This window comes from Bombina bombina, chromosome 7, assembly GCF_027579735.1.
Source record: "Bombina bombina isolate aBomBom1 chromosome 7, aBomBom1.pri, whole genome shotgun sequence".
NCBI lineage: Eukaryota > Metazoa > Chordata > Amphibia > Anura > Bombinatoridae > Bombina > Bombina bombina.
The window spans coordinates 345951005-345975731 of NC_069505.1; the positions used below are offsets into that span (position 1 = coordinate 345951005).

Here is a 24727-nt window from a genome sequence, read left to right on the forward strand (position 1 = left end):
TCACAGGACATGTTCCACTCAGAACAGGCCTCGCTAAAGAAGTTGAGTGCACGTGCTCAGCATCATATCCAGAGGTTGTCTTTGGGAAATAGATGTATGAGTGCTGCCAGCATTGCTGCAGATGTTGAAGGGGTCAGCCCACCTGTGCTCAGACCACACGCCGCACACTGCATCAAATTGGTCTGCATTGCTGTTGAAGGAAGCCTTTTCTAAAGATGATGCACAAGAAAGCATGCAAACAGTTTGCTAAAGACAAGCAGAATAAGGACATGGATTACTGGAACCATGTCCTGTGGTCCGATGAGACCAAGAAAAACTTATTTGGTTAAGATGGTGTCAAGCGTGTGTGGCGGCAACCAGGTGAGGAGTACAAAGACAAGTGTGTCTTGCCTACAGTCAAGCATGGTGGTGGGAGTGTCCTGATCTGGGCCTGCATGAGTGCTGCCGGCACTGGGGAGCTACAGTTCATTGAGGAAACCATGAATGCCAACATGTACTGTGACATGCTGAAGCAGAGCATGATCCCCTCCCTTCGGAGACTGGGCTGCAGGGCAGTATTCCAACATAATGACCCCAAACACACCTCCAAGATGACCACTGCTTGCTAAAGAAGCTGAGGGTAAAGGTGATGGACTGGAAAAGCATGTCTCCAGACCTAAACAATATTGAGCATCTGTGGGGCATCTAAAAAATGGAAGGTGGGGGAGCGCAAGGTCTCTAACATCCACCAGCTCAGTGATGTCGTCATGGAGGAGTAGAGGAGGACTCCAGTGGCAACCTGTGAAGCTCTGGTGAACTTCATGCCCATGAGGGTTAAGGCAGTGCTGGAAAATAATGGTGGCCACACAAAATATTGACACTTTGGGCTCAATTTGGACATTTTAACTTAGGGGTGTACTCACTTTTGTTGACAACGGTTTAGACATTAATGGCTGTGTGTTGAGTTATTTTGAGGGGACAGCAAATTTACACTGTTATACAGGCTGTACACTCACTAATTTACATTGTAGCAAAGTGTCATTTCTTCAGTGTTGTCACATGAAAACATAAAATAAAATATTTACAAAAATGTGAGGGGTGTACTCACTTTTGTGAGATACTGTATATATATATATAGTTTAGAGCAGGCAGACAGGGTTATGGAGCAGCGGTCTTTGTGACCTCTGCTCCATAACTTGTGTTTCTGCCGAGTCTGAAGACTCGCCAGAAACACAGGCTGTCAAGCTCCGTTCGGAGCTTGAGAGATAGGCCCCATTGTATTGTTAGCTTGTGTTTCTAGTTGTTACATGTTGAATTTCTATATCCTCTGGATTATAATTTTATGCTTTGATGTACAGATGCTATGCCAATACATTATGTTTCGTACTTTTCTATATATGTTCACTCCTCTGGTAAATGTTTTAATTGCTATTTTTAAATATTAATAAAAATCATTAAAAAAAAATTTTTAAAAAGTTAAATTGTTTTGAGGAAAGTATAGTATTGGATGGACTTTTGTTGCTATCCCATTAAAGGGCCAGATTATAAGTGAAGAGCACGGATTGTGTTTATGGGTTTTATAGCTCCTGATACAGCTTTTTCGATGTTGGTATGATCACAATACAAACAATAACACCCTCTCTATATTTTAATAAAGAGCATGTTGGATCAAAGCCGATGTCGGAAAATAAACCAATACCATGCTTGGACAACATCTGCAATTACAATCCATCTGATCTCATGTTATCGACTAAATAAAGACCACAGAATGGACACACTAGGGCATATTTATCAAGCATATTTATCAATATTTAACATGTCCTATGTTTCCAGGGAGCCTGCTGTTTCATAACCTGTCCGCCTGCTCTGAGGCGGTGACAGAATCCGATCAGGTTGATTATGATTACGCTATGATTACGGCTGAGTGCCGTATGATCAGGCTATGATAACGGCTGAGTGCCGTATGATCAGGCTATGATTACGGCTGAGTGCCGAAACATGTAAGCCACTGGTGTCACGCTCTTTCACCGTTTGTGCTTTTTTGCTGTTGCCCACATCGTTTGGCTTTTTAACTCATGTTATGTAGCAAGAAGTTCGGACAGTTCATTTAAAAACAATTTTCTTTTATTTCAATTAAGTTAAAAGTTCATGGAACAAGCATAGGATAAGCAGAGTAGGCTGACACCTAAACTGGCTTACGCGTTTTGGCATTTGCCGTAGTCATAGCCATGGAGGATATAATGATTATACTGTATTAGACCATACCTCATAGGCACACTTACTATAGTTTCATAAAATTGTTACTTGACCCTTAGGGGGGTAGTTATCAAGCCGTCTACTTTCCTGCCTTCGCCGGCCCAATACGCCCGCCTAAGCTCGCCTACCTTCGCCGCCGCGGACCTGAATACGTTCGCCTAAGTTATCAAATAAAGCTGTCAAAAAGCCACGCACCAAGTACGGGGCGATGAGCAGCGGACTGTGAGAGTTATCACTCATCACTTAACCCCTAAACCGCCGCTCCTAGACCCTGCCGCAACTCTTATAAATGTATTAACCCCTAAACCGCCGCTCCTAGACCCTGCCGCAACTCTTATAAATGTATTAACCCCTAAACCGCTGCTCCTAGACCCTGCTGCAACTGTGATAAATGTATTAACCCCTAAACCGCCGCTCCCGGACACCACTGCCACCTACATTATACCTAGTAACCCCTATCCTGCCCCCCCCATACCGTCGCCCTCTATAATAAAATTATTAACCCCTATCCTGCTGATCCCGCACCTCGCCGCAACTAAATAAATAGTTTAACCCCTAAACCGCCGCTCCCTGAACCCGCCGCAACCTATATTAAATTTATTAACCCCTATCCTGCCCCCCCCTACACTGCCGCCACCTATAATAAATTTATTAACCCCTATCCTGCCCCCCACTACACCGTCGTCACCTATAATAAATGTATTAACCCCTATCCTGCCCCCCCTACACTGTCGCCACCTATAATAAATGTATTAACCCCTATCCTGCCCCCCACTACACTGTCGTCACCTATAATAGATTTATTAACCCCTATCCTGCCCCCCCTACACCGTCGTCACCTATGATAAATTTATTAACCCCTATCCTGCCCCCCACTACACCGCCGCCACTGTAATAAAATTATTAACCCCTAAACCTAAGTCTAACCCTAACCCTAACCCTAACGCCCCCCTAACTTAAATATTAATTAAATAAATCTAAAGAATATTTCTCTTATTAACATAGGCCTAGATTTGGAGTTTGGCGGTAGCCGTGAAAACCAGCGTTAGAGGCTCCTAACGCTGGTTTTAGGCTACCGCCGGTATTTGGAGTCATTCAAAAAAGGGTCTAACGCTCACTTTTCAGCCGCGACTTTTCCATACCGCAGATCCCCTTACGTCAATTGCGTATCCTATCTTTTCAATGGGATCTTTCTAACTCCGGTATTTAGAGTCGTGGCTGAAGTGAGCATTAGAATTCTAACGACAAAACTCCAGCCGCAGAAAAAAGTCAGTAGTTAAGAGCTTTCTGGGCTAACGCCGGTTCATAAAGCTCTTAACTACTGTACTCTAAAGTACACTAACACACATAAACTACCTATGTACCCCTAAACTGAGCCCCCCCCACATCGCCACTCGATTACATTTTTTTAACCCCTAATCTGCCGACCGCCACCTACGTTATACTTATGTACCCCTAATCTGCTGCCCCTAACACCGCCGACCCCTATATTATATTTATTAACCCCTAATCTGCCCCCCTTAACGTCGCCTCCACCTGCCTACACTTATTAACCCCTAATCTGCCGAGCGGACCGCACCGCTACTATAATAAAGTTATTAACCCCTAATCCGCCTCACTCCCGCCTCAATAACCCTATAATAAATAGTATTAACCCCTAATCTGCCCTCCCTAACATCGCCGACACCTAACTTCAATTATTAACCCCTAATCTGCCGACTGGAGCTCACCGCTATTCTAATAAATGGATTAACCCCTAAAGCTAAGTCTAACCCTAACACTAACACCCCCCTAAATTAAATATAATTTTAATCTAACAAAATTAATTAACTCTTCTTAAATAAATTATTCCTATTTAAAGCTAAATACTTACCTGTAAAATAAATCCTAATATAGCTACCATATAAATTATAATTATATTATAGCTATTTTAGGATTAATATTTATTTTACAGGTAACTTTGTATTTATTTTAACCAGGTACAATAGCTATTAAATAGTTAAGAACTATTTAATAGCTAAAATAGTTAAAATAATTACAAATTTACCTGTAAAATAAATCCTAACCTAAGTTACAATTAAACCTAACACTACACTATCAATAAATAAATTAAATACAATTCCTACAAATAAATACAATGAAATAAACTAACTAAAGTACAAAAAATAAAAAAGAACTAAGTTACAAAAAATAAAAAAATATTTACAAACATTAGAAAAATATTACAACAATTTTAAACTAATTACACCTACTCTAAGCCCCCTAATAAAATAACAAAGACCCCCAAAATAAAAAAAATGCCCTACCCTATTCTAAATTACAAAAGTTCAAAGCTCTTTTACCTTACCAGCCCTGAACAGGGCCCTTTGCGGTGCATGCCCCAAGAAATTCAGCTCTTTTGCCTGTAAAAAAAAAAATACAATACCCCCCCCAACATTACAACCCACCACCCACATACCCCTAATCTAACCCAAACCCCCCTTAAATAAACCTAACACTAAGCCCCTGAAGATCTTCCTACCTTATCTTCACCATACCAGGTTCACCGATCGATCCAGAAGAGCTCCTCCGATGTCCTGATCCAAGCCCAAGCAGGGGGCTGAAGAGGTCCATGATCCGGCTGAAGTCATCATCCAAGCGGGAGCTGAAGAGGTCCATGATCCGGCTGAAGTCATCATCCAAGCGGGAGCTGAAGAGGTCCATGATCCGGCTGAAGTCTTCTATCAACGGCATCTTCAATCTTCTTTCTTCCGGATCCATCTTGAAGACCTCCACCGCGGACCCATCTTCTTCCGACGACGACTTCCCGACGAATGACGGTTCCTTTAAGGGACGTCATCCAAGATGGCGTCCCTCAAATTCCGATTGGCTGATAGGATTCTATCAGCCAATCGGAATTAAGGTAGGAAAATTCAATCAGCCAATCAGATTGAGCTTGCATTCTATTGGCTGTTCCGATCAGCCAATAGAATGCGAGCTCAATCTGATTGGCTGATCAGATCAGCCAATCGGATTGAACTTGATTCTGATTGGCTGATTCCATCAGCCAATCAGAATTTTCCTACCTTAATTCCGATTGGCTAATAGAATCCTATCAGCCAATCGGAATTCGAGGGACGCCATCTTGGATGACGTCCCTTAAAGGAACCGTCATTCGTCGGGAAGTCGTCGTCGGAAGAAGATGGGTCCGCGGTGGAGGTCTTCAAGATGGATCCGGAAGAAAGAAGATTGAAGATGCCGTTGATAGAAGACTTCAGCCGGATCATGGACCTCTTCAGCTCCCGCTTGGATGATGACTTCAGCCGGATCATGGACCTCTTCAGCTCCCGCTTGGATGATGACTTCAGCCGGATCATGGACCTCTTCAGCCCCCTGCTTGGGCTTGGATCAGGACATCGGAGGAGCTCTTCTGGATCGATCGGTGAACCTGGTATGGTGAAGATAAGGTAGGAAGATCTTCAGGGGCTTAGTGTTAGGTTTATTTAAGGGGGGTTTGGGTTAGATTAGGGGTATGTGGGTGGTGGGTTGTAATGTTGGGGGGGGGGGTATTGTATGTGTTTTTTTACAGGCAAAAGAGCTGAATTTCTTGGGGCATGCCCCGCAAAGGGCCCTGTTCAGGGCTGGTAAGGTAAAAAAGCTTTGAACTTTAGTAATTTAGAATAGGGTAGGGCATTTTTTATTTTGGGGGGCTTTGTTATTTTATTAGGGGGCTTAGAGTAGGTGTAATTAGTTTAAAATTGTTGTAATATTTTTCTAATGTTTGTAAATATTTTTTTATTTTTTGTAACTTAGTTCTTTTTTATTTTTTGTACTTTAGTTAGTTTATTTCATTGTATTTATTTGTAGCAATTGTATTTAATTTATTTATTGATAGTGTAGTGTTAGGTTTAATTGTAGGTAATTGTAGGTATTTTATTTAATTTATTTATTGATAGTGTAGTGTTAGGTTTAATTGTAACTTAGGTTAGGATTTATTTTACAGGTAAATTTGTATTAATTTTAACTATTGTAGCTATTAAATAGTTCTTAACTATTTAATAGCTATTGTACCTGGTTAAAATAAATACAAAGTTACCTGTAAAATAAATATAAATCCTAAAATAGCTATAATATAATTATAATTTATATTGTAGCTATATTAGGATTTATTTTACAGGTAAGTATTTAGCTTTAAATAGGAATAATTTATTTAATAAGAGTTAATTAATTTCGTTAGATTAAAATTATATTTAACTTAGGGGGGTGTTAGTGTTAGGGTTAGACTTAGCTTTAGGGGTTAATCCATTTATTAGAATAGCGGTGAGCTCCAGTCGGCAGATTAGGGGTTAATAATTGAAGTTAGGTGTCGGCGATGTTAGGGAGGGCAGATTAGGGGTTAATACTATTTATTATAGGGTTAGTGAGGCGGATTAGGGGTTAATAACTTTATAATAATAGCGGTGCGGTCCGCTCGGCAGATTAGGGGTTAATAAGTGTAGGCAGGTGGAGGCGACGTTGTGGGGGGCAGATTAGGGGTTAATAAATATAATATAGGGGTCGGCGGTGTTAGGGACAGCAGATTAGGGGTACATATCGATAATGTAAGTAGCGGCGGTTTACGGAGCGGCAGATTAGGGGTTAATAATAATATGCAGGGGTCAGCGATAGCGGTGGCGGCAGATTAGGGGTTAATAAGTGTAAGGTTAGGGGTGTTTAGACTCGGGGTACATGTTAGAGTGTTAGGTGCAGACGTAGGAAGTGTTTCCCCATAGCAAACAATGGGGCTGCGTTAGGAGCTGAACGCAGCTTTTTTGCAGGTGTTAGTTTTTTTTTCAGCTCAAACAGCCCCATTGTTTTCTATGGGGGAATCGTGCACGAGCACGTTTTTGAAGCTGGCCGCTTCCGTAAGCAACTCTGGTATCGAGAGTTGCAGTGGCGTTAAATATGCTCTACGCTCCTTTTTTGGAGCCTAACGCAGCCATTCTGTGGACTCTCAATACCAGAGTTATTTTAAAGGTGCGGCCAGAAAAAAGCCAGCGTTAGCTACGCGGGTCGTTACCGACAAAACTCTAAATCTAGCCGTAAGTTAATCCTATTTAAAACTAAATACTTACCTTTAAAATAAACCCTAATATAGCTACAATATAAATAATAATTATATTGTAGCTATCTTAGGATTTATTTTTATTTTACAGGCAAATTTCAATTTATTTTAACTAGGTACAATAGCTATTACATAGTTATTAACTATTTAATAGCTTACCTAGCTAAAATAAAGAGAAATGTACCTGTAAACTAAAAACTAACCTAAGTTACAATTACACCTAACACTACACTATACTTTAATAAATTATTCCTATTTAAAACTAAATACTTACCTGTAAAATAAACCCTAAGATAGCTACAATATAATTAATAATTACATTGTAGCTATCTTAGGATTTATATTTATTTTACAGGTAAATTTGTATTTATTTTAGCTAGTTAGAATAGTTATTAAATAGTTATTAACTATTTAATAACTACCTAGCTAAAAGAAATTCAAAATTACCTGTAAAATAAATCCTAACCTAAGTTACAATTAAACCTAACACTACACTATCATTAAATAAATTAAATAAACTACCTACAAATAACTACAATTAAATACAATTACATAAACTAACTAAAGTACAAAAAATAAAAAAAGCTAAGTTACAAAAAATAAAAAAAATAAGTTACAAACATTTAAAAAAATATTACAACAATTTTAAGCTACTTACACCTAATCTAAGCCCCCTAATAAAATAACAACCCCCCCAAAATAAAAAAATGCCCTACCCTATTCTACATTAAAAAAGTTCAAAGCTCTTTTACCTTACCAGCCCTTAAAAGGGCCTTTTGTGGGGGCATGCCCCAAAGAGTTCAGCTCTTTTGCCTGTAAAAGAAAAATACAACCCCCCCCCAACATTAAAACCCACCAGCCACATACCCCTAATCTAACCCAAACCCCCCTTAAAATAACCTAACACTAATCCCCTGAAGATCATCCTACCTTTAGTCGTCTTCACTCAGCCGAGCCACCGATGGAACTGAAGAGGACATCCGGACCGGCAGAAATGATCATCCAAGGGGCGCTGAAGAAATCTTCCATCCGATGAAGTGATCCTCCAAGCGGCACTGAAGAAATCTTCCATCCGGGCGATGTCATCTTTCAAGAGGCGCTGAAGAAGTCTTCTATCCGGGCGAAGTCATCTTCGAAGCCGGGTCTTGAATCTTCATCCCGCCGACGCGGAACATCCTTCTTTCCCGACGGACTACCGACGAATGAAGGCTCCTTTAAGGGACGTCATCCAAGATGGCGTCGCTTCAATTCCGATTGGATGATAGGATTCTATCAGCCAATCGGAATTAAGGTAGGAAAAATCTGATTGGCTGATTGAATCAGCCAATCAGATTCAAATTCAATCCGATTGGCTGATCCAATCAGCCAATCAGATTGAGCTCGCATTCTATTGGCTGTTCCGATCAGCCAATAGAATGCGAGCTCAATCTGATTGGCTGATTGGATCAGCCAATCGGATTGAACTTGAATCTGATTGGCTGATTGAATCAGCCAATCAGATTTTCCTACCTTAATTCCGATTGGCTGATAGAATCCTATCAGCCAATCGGAATTGAAGGGACACCATCTTGGATGACGTCCCTTAAAGGAGCCTTCATTCGTCGGTAGTCCGTCGGGAAAGAAGGATGTTCCGCGTCGGCGGGATGAAGATTCAAGACCCGGCTTCGAAGATGACCTCGCCCGGATAGAAGACTTCTTCAGCGCCTCTTGAAAGATGACATCGCCCGGATGGAAGATTTCTTCAGCGCCGCTTGGAGGATCACTTCATCGGATGGAAGATTTCTTCAGCGCCCCTTGGATGATCATTTCTGCCGGTCCGGATGTCCTCTTCAGTTCCATCGGTGGCTCGGCTGAGTGAAGACAAGGTAGGATGATCTTCAGGGGCTTAGTGTTAGGTTTATTTAAGGGGGGTTTGGGTTAGATTAGGGGTATGTGGGTTGTAATGTTGGGGGGGGGTATTTTTTTTTTTTTTTTTACAGGCAAAAGAGCTGAACTTCTTGGGGCATGCCCCGCAAAGGGCCCTGTTCAGGGCTGGTAAGGTAAAAGAGCTTTGAACTTTAGTAATTTAGAATAGGGTAGGGCATTTTTTTATTTTGGGGGGCTTTGTTATTTTATTAGGGGGCTTAGAGTAGGTGTAATTAGTTTAAAATTGTTGTAATATTTTTCTTATGTTTGTAAATATTTTTTTATTTTTTGTAACTTAGTTCTTTTTTATTTTTTGTACTTTAGTTAGTTTATTTCATTGTAGTTATTTGTAGGTATTGTATTTAATTAATTTATTGATAGTGTAGTGTTAGGTTTAATTGTAGGTAATTGTAGGTATGTTATTTAATTTATTTATTGATAGTGTAGTGTTAGGTTTAATTGTAACTTAGGTTAGGATTTATTTTACAGGTAAATTTGTAATTATTTTAACTATTTTAGCTATTAAATAGTTCTTAACTATTTAATAGCTATTGTACCTGGTTAAAATAAATACAAAGTTACCTGTAAAATAAATATTAATCCTAAAATAGCTATAATATAATTATAATTTATATTGTAGCTATATTAGGATTTATTTTACAGGTAAGTATTTAGCTTTAAATAGGAATCATTTATTTAATAAGAGTTAATTAATTTCGTTAGATTAAAATTATATTTAAATTAGGGGGTGTTAGCGTTAGGGTTAGACTTAGCTTTAGGGGTTAATACATTTATTAGAATAGCGGTGAGCTCCAGTCGGCAGATTAGGGGTTAATACTTGAAGTTAGGTGTCGGCGATGTTAGGGAGGGCAGATTAGGGGTTAATACTATTTATTATAGGGTTAGTGAGGCAGATTAGGGGTTAATAACTTTATAATAATAGTGGTGCGGTCCGGTCGGCAGATTAGGGGTTAATAAGTGTAGGCAGGTGGAGGCGACGTTGTGGGGGGCAGATTAGGGGTTTATAAATATAATATAGGGGTCGGCGATGTTAGGGCAGCAGATTAGGGGTACATAGGGATAATGTAAGTAGCGGCGGTTTACGGAGCGGCAGATTAGGGGTTAAAAATAATATACAGGGGTCAGCGATAGCGGGGGCGGCAGAATAGGGGTTAATAAGTGTAAGGTTAGGGGTGTTTAGACTCGGGGGAAAACATGTTAGAGTGTTAGGTGCAGACGTAGGAAGTGTTTCCCCATAGGAAACAATGGTGCTGCGTTAGGAGCTGAACGCGGCTTTTTTGCAGGTGTTAGTTTTTTTTCAGCTCAAACAGCCCCATTGTTTCCTATGGGGGAATCGTGCACGAGCACGTTTTTGAGGCTGGCCGCGTCCGTAAGCAACTCTGGTATCGAGAGTTGCAGTTGCGTTAAATATGCTCTACGCTCCTTTTTTGGAGCCTAACGCAGCCATTCTGTGGACTCTCAATACCAGAGTTATTTTAAAGGTGCGGCCAGAAAAAAGCCAGCGTTAGATACGCGGGTCGTTACCGACAAAACTCTAAATCTAGCCGTTAGTTAATAAGAGAAATGTTCTTTAGATTTATTTAATTAATATTTAAGTTAGGGGGGCGTTAGGGTTAGACTTAGGTTTAGGGGTTAATAATTTTATTACAGTGGCGGCGGTGTAGTGGGGGGCAGGATAGGGGTTAATAAATTTATTATAGGTGGCGACGGTGTAGGGGGGGCAGGATAGGGGTTAATAAATGTATTATAGGTGACGACGATGTAGGGGGGCAGGATAGGGGTTAATAAATTTATTATAGGTGACGACGGTGTAGTGGGGGGCAGGATAGGGGTTAATAAATTTATTATAGGTGGCGACAGTGTAGGGGGGGCAGGATAGGGGTTAATAAATTTAATATAGGTTGCGGCGGGTTCAGGGAGTGGCGGTTTAGCGGTTAAACTATTTATTTATTTGCGGCGAGGTGCGGGATCAGCAGGATAGGGGTTAATAACTTTATTATAGAGGGTGGCGGTATAGGTGGGGCAGGATAGGGGTTACTAGGTACAATGTAGGTGGCGGTGGGCTCCGTGAGCGGCGGTTTAGGGGTTAAGACATTTATTATAGTTGCGGTGGGCTCCGGGAGCGGCGGTTTAGGGGTTAATATGTATAGAGTAGCTTGCGGTGGGCTCCGGGAGCGGCGGTTTAGGGGGTAATAACTTTATTTAGTTGCGGCGGTATAGGGGGGACAGATTAGTGGTGTTTAGACTCGGGGTACATGTTAGGGTGTTAGGTGCAGACATCTCCCATAGGAATCAATGGGATGTCTGGCAGCAGCGAACTTGTACTTTCGCTATGGTCAGACTCCCATTGATTCCTATGGGATCCGCCGCCTCCAGGGGTGGCGGTTTGAAAACCAGGTACGCTGGGCCGTAAAAGTGCCGAGCCTACCTGCTAGTCATTTGATAACTAGCAAAAGTAGTCAGATTGTGCCGCACTTGTGTGCGGAACATCTGGAGTGACGTAAGAATCGATCTGTGTCGGACTGAGTCCGGCGGATCGAAGTTTACGTCACAAAATTCTACTTTTGCCGGTCTGTAGCCTTTGATAACTAAGGCGAATCAGCCTCGCCACAAATACGCTGCGGAATTCCAGCGTATTTGAGGTTGACGGCTTGATAACTACCCCCCTTGGTGTTTGATTAATAAGAGGTCATTTAGGAATAGCCCCATTCTTTGAACTTCCCTTTTTTTTTTTTTAACTCATGTGCCAATAAATATTTTTGCTTTCATTATCCTGTGTGGGATCCCTCTACTCTTTTTCTACCCCCTGCTAGCAACCACGAATCTGCAGGGTGCGGCATTACACCAGCAGTTCACCACCATAACTGCTGGTGCAATGATACGTGCCAAGAGTGTATGCTGTCGGCATTTATCGATGTGCAGCAGACATGATCTGCAATATCTGATCATGTCCGCTCGCATAAATAGGCCCCACTGAGTCAACCGCCAAAGGCACTTCATAAGTAATCAAAACTTATGAAGAAGGTTGATTCAGTATTAACAATTCAGAAAAATTTATAGGAACAGTCTATACCAGAATTGTTATTGTTTTAAAAGATAGAAAATCCCTTTATTGCCCATGTTCTAAATTTGCATAACCACCACAGTTATATTAATACACTTTTTACCTCTTTGATTACCTTGTATCTAAGCCTCTGCAACTGCCCCCTTATTTCAGTTATTTTGGCAGGCTTGCATTTTAGCCAATCAGTGTTGACTCCTAGGTAACTCCACGTGCATGAGCACAGTGTCATCTATATGACACATATGCACTGAAAAACTGTCCAAATGCATTCATATAAGAGGTGGCCTTCAAGGTCTAAGAAATTAGCATATGAGCCTATGTAGGTTTAGCTTTCAACTAAGAATACCAAGAGAACAAAGCAATATTGGTGCTAAAAGTAAATTGGAAAATTGTTTAAAATGACATGCCCTATCTAAATCATGAAAGATTATTTTGGAGTAGACTTTCCCTTTAAGATATGAGGAGTTGCTAATACCCCTTTAAGATAAAATCTGGTATGTAATTATAACTAGACAGAATAGCAATATACAAAGTTGTAATTCTAAAATATGATCTTAGTCACTGAAAGTCCATTACAATTAATGTTGTATGAATATGAAATTTCTTATCTGTATAAAAATAATAATAATAATAATAATAATACTAAAGGGAACTAGACTGGAGTGTAAAATATTGTAAATTACCAGTTAAGGACTAAATTACAAGTGGAGCCGTATTTTGCATCAGATTTATAGTATAAATTGTGCTTGAGTGAAATTGAGTATACTACAAGCATCTGTGGGCTTGTAATACAAGTTAAAAAAAAATATTTTCGATTTAGCGCAAATATCATTGGAGTGCAACATACCAGAGTAGCAAGTAAACTGTTTCCCATTGTGAAATATGTGTGAAATTAAGCTTTTCACTTTCAAAATACGAGCAAAATTTGTAAATTAATTATTTAAATATTAGAGCTGGGGCTGGGGCGGAACTAATATTGGCTCCACAGGTGTAGTGTCACCAGGACCCAAGTGTTCAGGGCACCCATAGCAGCCAATCTATACATAGGCATGCCCAGAATGTGTTCAACCCTAATGCAGGTGATCCTTTTATTAGTATAGAACTACATTGTAGTATTTTATTTGGGTTACAACTGATTCTGCACAAAGACAATCAGGCTCAGTGCTGTATGATTAGAAATCTGTTTTACTGGCCTTTGTATTTAACCCCTTGAGTGCTAACAAAAACTCTGAGCCTTCGCAAATTGTTTCAGTCAGGTGCTAATGACGGCTCAGAGCCGTGGCTAACACTCTCCCACCTAAGGGAGATCTGGGGGCTCCCACCCGCTCCTACCCCGGCGATCTGGCCTGCATAGTGACAGGCATCACGGGGCTTCATGTTTTCGCACTGTGACGTCACATGCAATGACGTGATGACTTCACCGCGCAACTTTATTTAAAAAATACAATAGACAGTATAGGAAAATGGGGCATGCTGCTTAGAAGACTGTATCTCAGGCATCTAAGCAGCTACAGACCCCCAAGACCCACCGTTGGAAAGGTAAGTCTTGGGGATCTGAAAAAAGTTTAAAAAAAATAAAAAAAATCTAAGTTTTTAAAGGGACATGAAACCCAAAAAAATTATTTTGTGATTCAGGTAGAGAATACAATTGTAAACATCATTCCAACTTACTTCTATTATCTAATTTGCTTCATTTCTTTAGATATCCTTTGTTTTCTATTTTGTTTCTTTGTTGAAGACATAGATGTCTCGTGTGCATTGCTATGTGCAGCCACCAATCAGCAGCTACTGGGCCTATTTAGATATGCTTTTCAACAAAGAATATCAAGAGAATTAAACAAATTAAATAGAAGTAAATTGGAAACTTGTTTAAAATGGCATGCTCTTTCTAACTCATGAAAGAAAAAAATGTGGGTTTCATGTCCCTTTAAAGTAATTAACACCATAACATGTTAAGGCAGTATTCTTCCATCTAAGATTTAAAGGGATATGAAACCCCAAAAATGTATTTTGTGATTCAGACAGAACATACCATTTTTAAAAAGTTTCCAATCTACTTCTATGATCAAATTTGCTTCATTCCCATTATATCCTGTGTTGAAGAAATACCTAGGTAGACATCTAGGGCACTATATGGCAGGAAATAGTGCTGCCATATAGTGCTCTAGCAAATGGATAGCATTCTTGCAAAACTGCTGCCATATAGTGATCCAGTAATGGACCGGCTCCTGAGCTAACATTCCTGCTTTTTAACAAAAGATATCCCTTTAAATTTCTTTATGTGAAATAACATCAATAGGCCAGAGCTTTAAAACGACTTACATGAACCCTTTGTATTGTCTATCTTCACCTTAAAGCGCATTAGAGGGTTTGCTGCAATGAATAGAGAAATAGGGTTATGAACTAGCTACATAAATAAACCACTTCTTTTAAATTATCTTGAAAACATCATCAGGAAAATGACAAGGAAGAAACAAAACAACTTCTGAGGCAAAAAGAAACTAAATATGAGATGTATTAACCCCTTAACCCAATATGACGTATATATACGTTGTGCGGTAGTTTGCTTATTGTACCGCGCAACGTATATAAGTCTGAGCTGCAGGAAGCTTAAGCAGTCTTTGCTGTTAAGATACAGCAGAGAGCTGGAGTTTCTGAACTCCAGGCATCTGTCAGAGTGCGATCGGTGCTCCGGTTCCATATGAAGGCAGATGCCAGATCGTTACAGAAGTGTGTGTCACCATCTGCTGACGCCGGCGGAAGATGTGGGAGGGATTCCGGGAGGCGGGCCGGCGGTCCAGAAGTGAAGAAAGGAGGGGGGAGTGGTAGGGCCCTAAAAACAGGTGGAAAAAGGGAGAGGAAGCGAGGGAAGGGGAGCTACGCTACAGAAAAAAATGTGGGGTGGAAAGGTGGTGTGGGGGGTCCCTAACTAATGATCGCAGAAGGGAGGGAGGGAGGTGGGAAAACCACTACACTACAGAAAAGAAATAAAAAATAAATAAATTATGACATTTTATAAACAAAAAATAAATCTCAGCGCTCCCTTCAACACAGAAAATATATGTTTGTGCACGATATTATAGTAGCTCCCTCAAAGTAAGACTCTTCTTGTTAATAACACTTAAAATAACACTACAATAAATACTCCTAAAACATTCACTAGAAATAATTTAAATTACTATTTAAAAACCCATAAAAAGTGTCATGAAATATATTACCATATACAAAGAAGTATAATTTCCACTGAATGAATGTTGTAAAAAACTGGTACTTGATAATAAAAGTTCAGCAATTTAATACCCCTGAAGAAGTTTGCACGAATGCAAAGGAAACGCGTTGGGTAACTAAGGGACAGCCGGTGAATCTGCCGAAGAGACCAAAGCCAGCTGAAGTCGGAACCCCGGTTTTATGAAACCGCCAGCGGTAAACAACAGAAAGTGCTGCTGAAAGAAAGCAAACAGCTACAGCAGTGAAACATACAGTGAAGGGATCCAAGACATGCAGGCTAAGACAAACCTAAAGGACTAACGGACTACGGCTGTCATATATATGAAGGGCTTGTTTCACACTGCTATCTTGTAAGTGTGAAATTTTTATTTTAGGTGATCAAATAAATTGTTCATAAAGCTACTTTGAATCGGTGGGCGCTGTGTGTTTTTGTATTTTTCAATGACATTTTATAGGTACTGGCAGACAGCTGCCAGTACCTAAGATTGTGGACACTAGTTAGAGGGAGAAGGATAAGAGAGCTGTTTCGGAGCGAACAGGGAGGTTGGAGGGTAAGGGGGATCCTATACTGCTGAAAATAAAAAATGGTGCAGTAATTTTTTCTGCAATTGCGAAAACACCTCTAGTATTAAGCTTTTTGCATTAGTCGGGTCGCGCTGGTATTAAAAGTTCCCAAAACTTTTTTTGCGCTAGCGGTAATCCGAATAGTGGGAAAAACCTAATTTAAGTTTTCTCGTGCACTTGCATGTATTCCCCCATAGAAATAAATGGAGAAAAAAAGTAAAAGAAATCATAACACCCTATTCATGCACAAGCCCAAGTCACCATAAGCCCCTAGCCTAATAGCCCTTAAGCCACCATGTAGCCCACTGCAAATTTCCCACTACACTATTAACCCCTAAACCGCCATACCCCCACATCGCAAACTATCTAAATAAACTATTAATCCCTAAACCAGCAACCAGCACATTGCAAACTATCTAAATAAACAATTAACCCCTAAACCACCATCCCCCCACATCACAAACTATCTAACTAAACTTTTAACCCCTAAACCGCCACCCCCACAACACAAGTAATAAACTAACATCTAAATCCCCTAACCTAACCAAAATTAAAATACCTCTAAATTTATTATAGATAGTGAAAATGGAAGAGTCCCTGGAAGTGATGTAATCTTGGAGTTTTCGATTTATTGGAGTTTTCAACAGAACAATTGCCTTAAAGCGACCAGCTCTTTTTTTTAAAATAAAACACTAACCCCTCTAACATTACAACCCCACCCCCTGCCAACCCTCCAAAATAAAAAATGCTAACAAGAAAACTAAATGACTAATTGCCTTGAAAAGGGCATTTTGATGGGCATTGCCCTTAAAAGGGCATTCAGAAAATAAAATAAAATAAAATAAAAAACCTAATCTATAAAATAAAACACACCAAAAAAATAACTTACATTAACCCTCAAATTGATATTCATCAATGTTGATGGTGGCAGTACTCCATCTTCATCCCGACGGCGGTCCATCTTCATCCATCTTCTTATCGTCTCTCCGGCGGTCCATCTTCTTTTCTTCATTCCGGTGGCGGCGGAGACGGTGGTCCTCCTCTTCAGAGTAGTAACAGGGAGCTCCTCTTCATGCGGTCCTCAGCAGCACACTGAATAGTAAATGCAAGCTACCCCTTTTATATGGAGGTACCTTTTCATTCCTATTGGCTGATTTGAATCTTCAAATTCAAATCAGCCTATAGAATGAAAGGAAAAAGCTTTATGGTGTTGAGTTGGGCTTTATAAACAAAGAAACTTTTGATTATCTATTTGTGGAGAAACCTGTCTTGCCTATCTTCCACCTTCTTCCAAAAGTGCATAAGAGCCTGGCTAATGTTATGGGCAGTCCAACTGTTGTGGGTATTGAACCATTATTACAGTGGGTGTATCAGAACCTACAGTCATTGGTTTTTGGTTTACCAAGCTTTATAAAAGATACATCCAATGTTCTGGCCATAACGGAATCAGTTATTTGGGAAGTTGATTATAGCTGGTTGACTATGGATATAGTATCTCTGTACTCTTCGATTCCACATAATTTTGGCTTTCTAGCAGTTAAATACTTTTTGGATAATCCCATTTTACGCAATAATCATTTCCGCACTTGAAGAGCTATAACAGTTTTCCGCTTCCAAAAAGTTTCACGAAAAACTTAAAAAATACAGTACAAAGTACACTTACTTTCATATTAACACTGTCTAATAAAAATGATTTAAAAAATATTGCACACAAAAGTTATAAGGGCTCAAAGATATATCTCGGGTGTTAGAAAAAAATGGCTTTAACATTGATACACATACATATACTTGTCTAAAGATCATCATGCATGTAGATATATATGTTTATATATGCGTACATTTATATTAATGTATTTATATTTGTATTTTCAGAGTATGTGAATATTATGATGAATATTACATATGTATACATATATATGTATATATATATATATATATATATATATATATATATATTATACACTGTATATGTTAGATGAGACCTCAGGATTAATTGAACATGAGTTTGTTGAACACACCTTCTAATCCACTGTGGGTCCCAACCCCCTACCAGATGGGTTTAGCTGGGTGAATGCACGTTTATCAGGATTGAAAATCAGCATAGCTTTTGAAGCACCACCTCCTGTGGTGTAAAACACACAAACATTTTTTTTTCCTAAAGGAACTAACTCAGTGACCCTATTCATTTGACTATATATGCAGAGTTTTATAACTCCAAGACATTTGGTGATGAGAGAAAGGAATGTGTTCAAGGGCCCTCTGGAATTTGTAACCTAAATCTTTGTGATTTCAAAGGAAGACGTATTGCAGACATACGGCTGGGGGGAAGGTGACACAAATAGAATTAAATACATTTTGCAAAGGGAACAATGCCAGTCTTCCATGTATGTTTAAAATAATTCAAATAGCTCATATATGTATATATATATTGAAATAGTATGTTTTATATTAAATAAATAATTGCTGCATGGGACATTTATATAGGAAATAAATTCAAAATTATTATAGATTAAATAACAATTTTAATAATACCATATTTGAATTACATGTATATATAACATAAATTTTCTATTTTTCATATGGATCAAAGAGGAATGCATGCAGGCAGAACTATTGGAAATGTGAAATAGGCTGAAATTGTGTAAATGCATATGTGACAGATGTTTAGGTGCCATTGATTTCAGAATAATTAGCAGCATAATTCTTTTAATAAAAACAAAAAAAAACAAAGAAAAAAAACATGATGTTTCATATCAAAACGATCAGGTAATTGATGTGATGCTGCTCCATCTATGATTGAAAGATAAATACAAGAAATTATGGCAGTTATTACATAGTTTAAAGAAATATTTCACTGTCTAAAAATATTTAGAAATGTTAAGGATGAATTTGTTTTGTGCTGTCTGCTACCACCTAAGGGCCAATACCGGTATAGCAGTTAAAGGATTTAGCTGTTAAAAAAAAAAAAAGGATGCGTTTCCGTGGTGACCGAGGGCCAATCCAAATAGACATCCCACCTAACCAATGGGATGGTCAGATCTTGTAGGGCCACTCCCATGGTTTCATAAATGAGTGAAAAACTTATTTAAGTGAATGCAGGAATGAGAAGAAGACAGATTTTTGCTGACTTGAATAATATATTGCTGGGCGTCCAAAATACATTCATTCTGAACAAGCTGATCTACCTTTTTCTCAGTGATTGCAAAAATGTACTTATATATTTTCTGAGATGAAACAAGGAATCCTTGGTAACTGAACTATCAATTTTGTTAACGTATATATATATATATATATATATATATATATATATATATATATAAAAAGAAAGAGGGTAGTCTGCATTTTACTAGTATTCAGCCTGTGTAGGGTTAAACAAATCCTTGCTGCTAAATTATTTTATCTGTACAACTATAGAGTGATAACTCAGAATTGGGTTTTTACATAAATAATATATACAATTTCTGATGTTTTAATAGAAGTGTATATTGTACTATTGTTTAAATTAGCACTGATAGAATTGTGTTGCTTGGGTTGTCAGCTGCTATTTTGGGTCTCATTGTAATATTTTAAATGCAGCTCTGAATGAAAGGTTGGTTTTAAAATAAATTTGCATGAGCTTTGCATAGCATATTTTAAATAGGTTTTGTTTTAACGCATATCATATTGACTCATATTCTAATTATTACAAATATTTAAGTATCAACATGCTCATAGTTATTTACTAACAATAAATAATTCAGATATTTAGATTAATTTTGTTGTCTTAGTAGAAGTATATTGATTGTGGGTTCAGTCTAAAGAAAGATTGTTAAATATATTCCCTGCCATATACTCACACATTGTTTGGAGAATACTGCTAAGATTCTTATAAATATACTGACAGTATATATGTATTTACAGTCATATATTCACAAATAAAGACATAAATATATATGTACAGATAAAAACATGATAAAACATATTTATGCAACATTAATATTTAATAAAGATTTTAACTATGTATATACTGTAAATATTTCACATTTATTGATGCGAATATGTAATGTTGTATGCGCGATGGGTGTTTTTCAAAAATATTTTTTTCTCAATTTACTTCTATGGGGAATGCGAAAATGCGACAGCGATTTCACAATTGTGGGTGCTAGGTGTATTTCTTTTTTTTTCTCCATTAACCTCTATGGGGGAATACATGCACGCGCATGCAAAAGCGCGTTTGTTTATGCGCGGTATGCGGGTTAACGCGCACACAAAATAAGTTATTTTTCCACTTGTAATACCTGCGCATCCCTAAATGCGGAAAACCCTTAAAGCGTGCAGTGTTTTCATAACAGATTTGCCACACAACTTTTAATCTTGCCCTTCATGAGATACATAGATGACCACTTGTTTATTTGGAATGCTGATTTTAGTAAAGCAGAACAATTTGTAGCATCCTTAAATATGAATGCTATAGGAGTACAGTTTACCTTTGAGCAGAAGGAAGCTATACATTTCTTGGATGTTACACTTACTTTTAACCATATGAATAAGACAGTGGAGTCCTCTTTGTATAGGAAACCCATTGAGGGGAATTCCCTTCTTTATCCATGGGGCACCATGTACTAAGCGGTGGACGAACAGCTTCTCAACTCGCGAAGCTGTCCGCCCGCCTTCGCTACACACGGGCAGCGGATCTGTAGATCCGCTTGCCCGTTTGTATCATTACACACTCATTAGAGTGTGTAATGCCCGCCCCTTCATTTGCACGACCAATCACGCAACTGAAGGGGCTGTCAATCACAAAGAGCGAGCGAGCTCTCAGTGATTTTCCCTCGCCACCTCAGAGGTGGCGTAGGGTGTAAGAAGCAGCGGTCTAATGGCCGCTGCTTCTTACATTACGGGAAGCAGGCTCGCATATGGGAACCTGCCCCGCAAAGGCTCCGGAGCAGATTTTGCTGCTTCGTACATGGAGCCCCATGTCTTTAAGGGCATAGCCAAGGGGAAATTTATATGCCTACATTGTAACTGTACACTAGAAAGCACATTTATTTAAGAAGGTAAAAAAATAAAAAAACTATTTGATATCTCGTGGTTACTCCAAAGATATGGTAGAAAGGACTTTTAAACAGGTTCAATCTATAGATCCAAGGGAGCTTTTACCAAAAGAGGGTGCATCATATAACAAGGTTTCTGAAAAACAGAATGAGACTCAAAAGACGTAAAGGCGTCAGCCATCTTTTTAAACAATAACAATTTTGGTGTTGACTGTCCTTTTAACTAGAACAGCTAAGTGTCAACAGTTAGTATTACATTCTTTAATTGCTCAACCAATCATTTCGTTTGTGAGTGTTTTTAAATGTAATGAGGCAGGTGTGTTGTCACGACTATGAGTACGGTCATTTGACTGAAACCAGTCAGACTTTTACCTTTAACCTTTCGGCTGGTTGTTTCTGTTTTTTGTTTTAAGGCTATTACAATAAAGTGTGTTTTATTTTACTATCCTTGGATTGCATTTTGGACTTTTTTTAAACTAATAATATATATGCTGATCTGTATAATGATTTTAAAGATAGATAGATGATAGATAAACAGATAGATAATGCAAACTGCATTAATAAAAGGCTCACCTGCATTAGGATTGAACACATTCTGCACAAGCCTATGTATAGACTGGCTGCTATGCCCCCCTGCATTTGTGCCATGGTGCTATGGAATTTGCTGCACCAATGGTAGCTCCTCCCCTGCAGAGCTGTACTATAAATGCAGGTGGCAAAAACTCTTCTGCAAATGTTTTGCTGTCAGCTAAGGAGCTTGTGGAATAACTTCCTTAAAGGGCCAGTAAACCTAGAAAATAATGTTATATAATTCTGCACATTATATTAGTGCTAGCTTTATGTAACATAATATTGGCAGTGAAATTTTTATTAAAAAAGAGGTTTTTTCAGACCCGCCCTCTATGCTCTACTGAGTGGGTCTGGCTTTCCCTCTTGGCGCATTTGGGCAGCTGTCTAGTCACAGCCCGGCCTGACCGCGCCATTACACTCAATGTGACTCGCTCCTGCTCTGTCTGACAGCGGGAGCGAGCTACATTAAGTGTAATGTCGCGATCGGGCCGTGCTGTGACTAGACAACTGCCCAGATGCGCTCAGAGAGAAAACCAGACCCGTTCAGTAGAGCACAGAGGGCGGGTCTGCACTATGTGCAGAATTATATAACATTATTTTCTAGGTTTACTGGCCCTTTAACAGTGGTCATGTGATCACTAGGCATAGGCGGCAGCGCTATTGTGAAATGCTGCAAACTGAAGAGGCGCAAAGCGAGGGCTACTTGTATAATGCTAATGGAATTAGTTACAATGTTCTTACTGCGTGTTCACACTATTAGAGAATGTAGCCAACTATCTATTTAGTATAATTTTTAATGTATATTAAATGTCTTTATTTATTGAATTCTCTTCAAATACTAGAGTAAGGGAATGCCTCTACTGATGACATCACACATGGCCGCCCCTTGTAAGTCAATATCTAATCATTTTATGCATAAAAGATTTGTACTCTTAAACATAATTGGAAAGCTGTCATTGTAAATTGTATACATGACTTGTGATCATTTTTTATTTAAAGGGACATTCAGGTCAAAACTGAAATGCACTTAGAGGAATTACATATTTGAATAGCAAGATATTTGCAATATACATGTATTGGCAAAATGCTTCTAGTAAAAGTTATCACTGTTTTAGTGTTAACATTTTTCTCTGCACGTGCATGTGAAGCATAGCTAAATATTCTCAGTGCACCAGCATTTTACATACTGTAGCTGCTCAGAGCACAGTGCATACTTAAATACACTTTTGAAACAGCTATAGCTTTTATTAGAAGCATTTTTGCTAATACATGTATATTACAAAAATGCTTCTATTAAAACTAAAATAAATCCATGAGCATTCTAATTTTGGCTAATATGTTAGATTACTTTATTGTACTGTTGAACATAGAGATATTGGGGCATATTTATCAAGCTCTGTATGGTGCTGTATGGTGCTTAATTCTCCGTGTTTCCGGCGAGCCTGGACCGCTGCTCCATAACCTGTCCGGCGGACAGACATCGCCAGAAATCAACCCGATCGAATACGATCAGGTTGATTGACGCCCCCTGCAGGGGGCGGCATTGCACCAGCAGTTCACAAGGGTGATTGTTGTGGGTGAGGTTATAGATGGACTCATGGGGGGTCTATTTATGAAGCAGTGGATGCTGCTTCCGACCCTCTCCGTTTCAGTTCTGACTGAATCGGAAGTAAAGAAGCGCTGCTCCTTAACTCCTTAACTCGGGATTGACACCCCCTGCTATTGGCCGCGAATCTGCAAGCGGCGGTATGGCACCAGCAGTTCACCACAACTGCTGGTGCAATGATAAATGCAGAGAGTGTATGCTGTCGGCATTTATCGATGTGCAAAGGACATGATCCGTAATATCGGATCATGTAAGCTCGCACAATAATAAATAGGCCCCAGCAGCAATGCACTACTAGAACCTGGCTGAACAGCAGAACCAATGATCAGAAACATATTTGTGTAACCACCAATTACCAGCTAGCTCCCAGTAGTGCATTGCTACTCCAGAGCCTATGTGAAAAAAATGTGTAGTTGGCGCTCCAAAAATGGAGCCGGGATGGGAAATATGAATGTTATGTATATGTATCTACCGATATTATATCTTCTGTTGGAATACAAATGGCTAATACATTACATATGATAGTGATAATTGGTTAATAACCAAACAGAAGGAGAACAAATAGTAAAACCGGATATATCAAAACAAATATTTATTTATTTTAGGACCTAAATGCATGGTCTTAACCCTTTAAGGACACAGCTTTCAGTTTGCTCAATTGTTTTATGACGGAAAAATTCCGTCATATGTCCTTAAGAGGTTAATTTACTGCTAAAAACAATAGTAATACACAATGTAAAACAACGTTGACCCTTGTTCAATAAGTTAAAACAATATGACACGTGAGGCGTATCGATATATGTGTACTCCTGAGCCTACCTAGGTATTTTTTTAAATTATTTTTTTCAACAAAGGATACTAAAAAAACAAAGTACATTTTATTATAGAAGTAAATGGAAAAGTCTCATACATTTCCACACCTTTTTAACAAAACTGTAAGCTCTAAGACTATAAAACGTGTACACTAAATAAAGATAGTAAAAAAAAAAAAAAACACTTACCATAATAATAATCATCCACTGCTTAAATAAAGAGAAATCAATCATCATTAGATGTTTCATAAAATATCATATATCAATATCATATATATGAAGTTTATCTGAAATATCACAAAATAAGCAGTAATTAAAAAATATGCAGATGCTTCTAATGAAACAATGACATCAATAGAGACCCTCTGCGGCAGAAACAGCATCTTATACCTTGTTGATTCCCATAGTATTCTAAGTATTGCTACCCGGTTAAGAGACTTATTGCTTCTGTTCCATCGTATTTTTTTTCTGGAACCGTCATCGTTGACATGTTTTAACCCCTTAACAACCAGAACATACCCTGTACTTTGCGTGTCCTTAGCGGTGTTTGGCCCTGTAATAGCGCGGGTCTCGCCGAAAGTGGTGAGGCCGGGCTATTACAACATG

The 24727-nt window shown here is 38.9% G+C and overlaps 2 protein-coding genes across 3 annotated transcripts in view; both read right to left on the minus strand.

Annotated features, from left to right (window-relative positions):
- The window catches only part of LOC128666415 (inter-alpha-trypsin inhibitor heavy chain H2-like), a 165858-nt gene extending 141516 nt beyond the window's left edge, over positions 1-24342 (minus strand). Inside the window, exons 1-2 of one of the 2 annotated variants that reach the window (XM_053721014.1) lie at positions 24311-24335; positions 14631-14681 (exon numbers count right to left, since the gene is read on the minus strand). In XM_053721014.1, coding sequence (XP_053576989.1) covers positions 14631-14670 — 40 coding nt within the window. In that variant the 5' untranslated portion in view covers positions 14671-14681; positions 24311-24335. Of the gene's footprint in view, positions 1-14630; positions 14682-24310 lie in introns of both variants that reach the window. The other variant, XM_053721015.1, reaches the window with a different exon arrangement.
- Positions 17675-24727, minus strand: part of LOC128636366 (inter-alpha-trypsin inhibitor heavy chain H3-like) — a 175547-nt gene continuing 168494 nt past the window's right edge. Inside the window, exon 16 of the mRNA XM_053689392.1 lies at positions 17675-17733. Coding sequence (XP_053545367.1) covers positions 17675-17733 — 59 coding nt within the window. The remainder of the gene's footprint in view (positions 17734-24727) is intronic.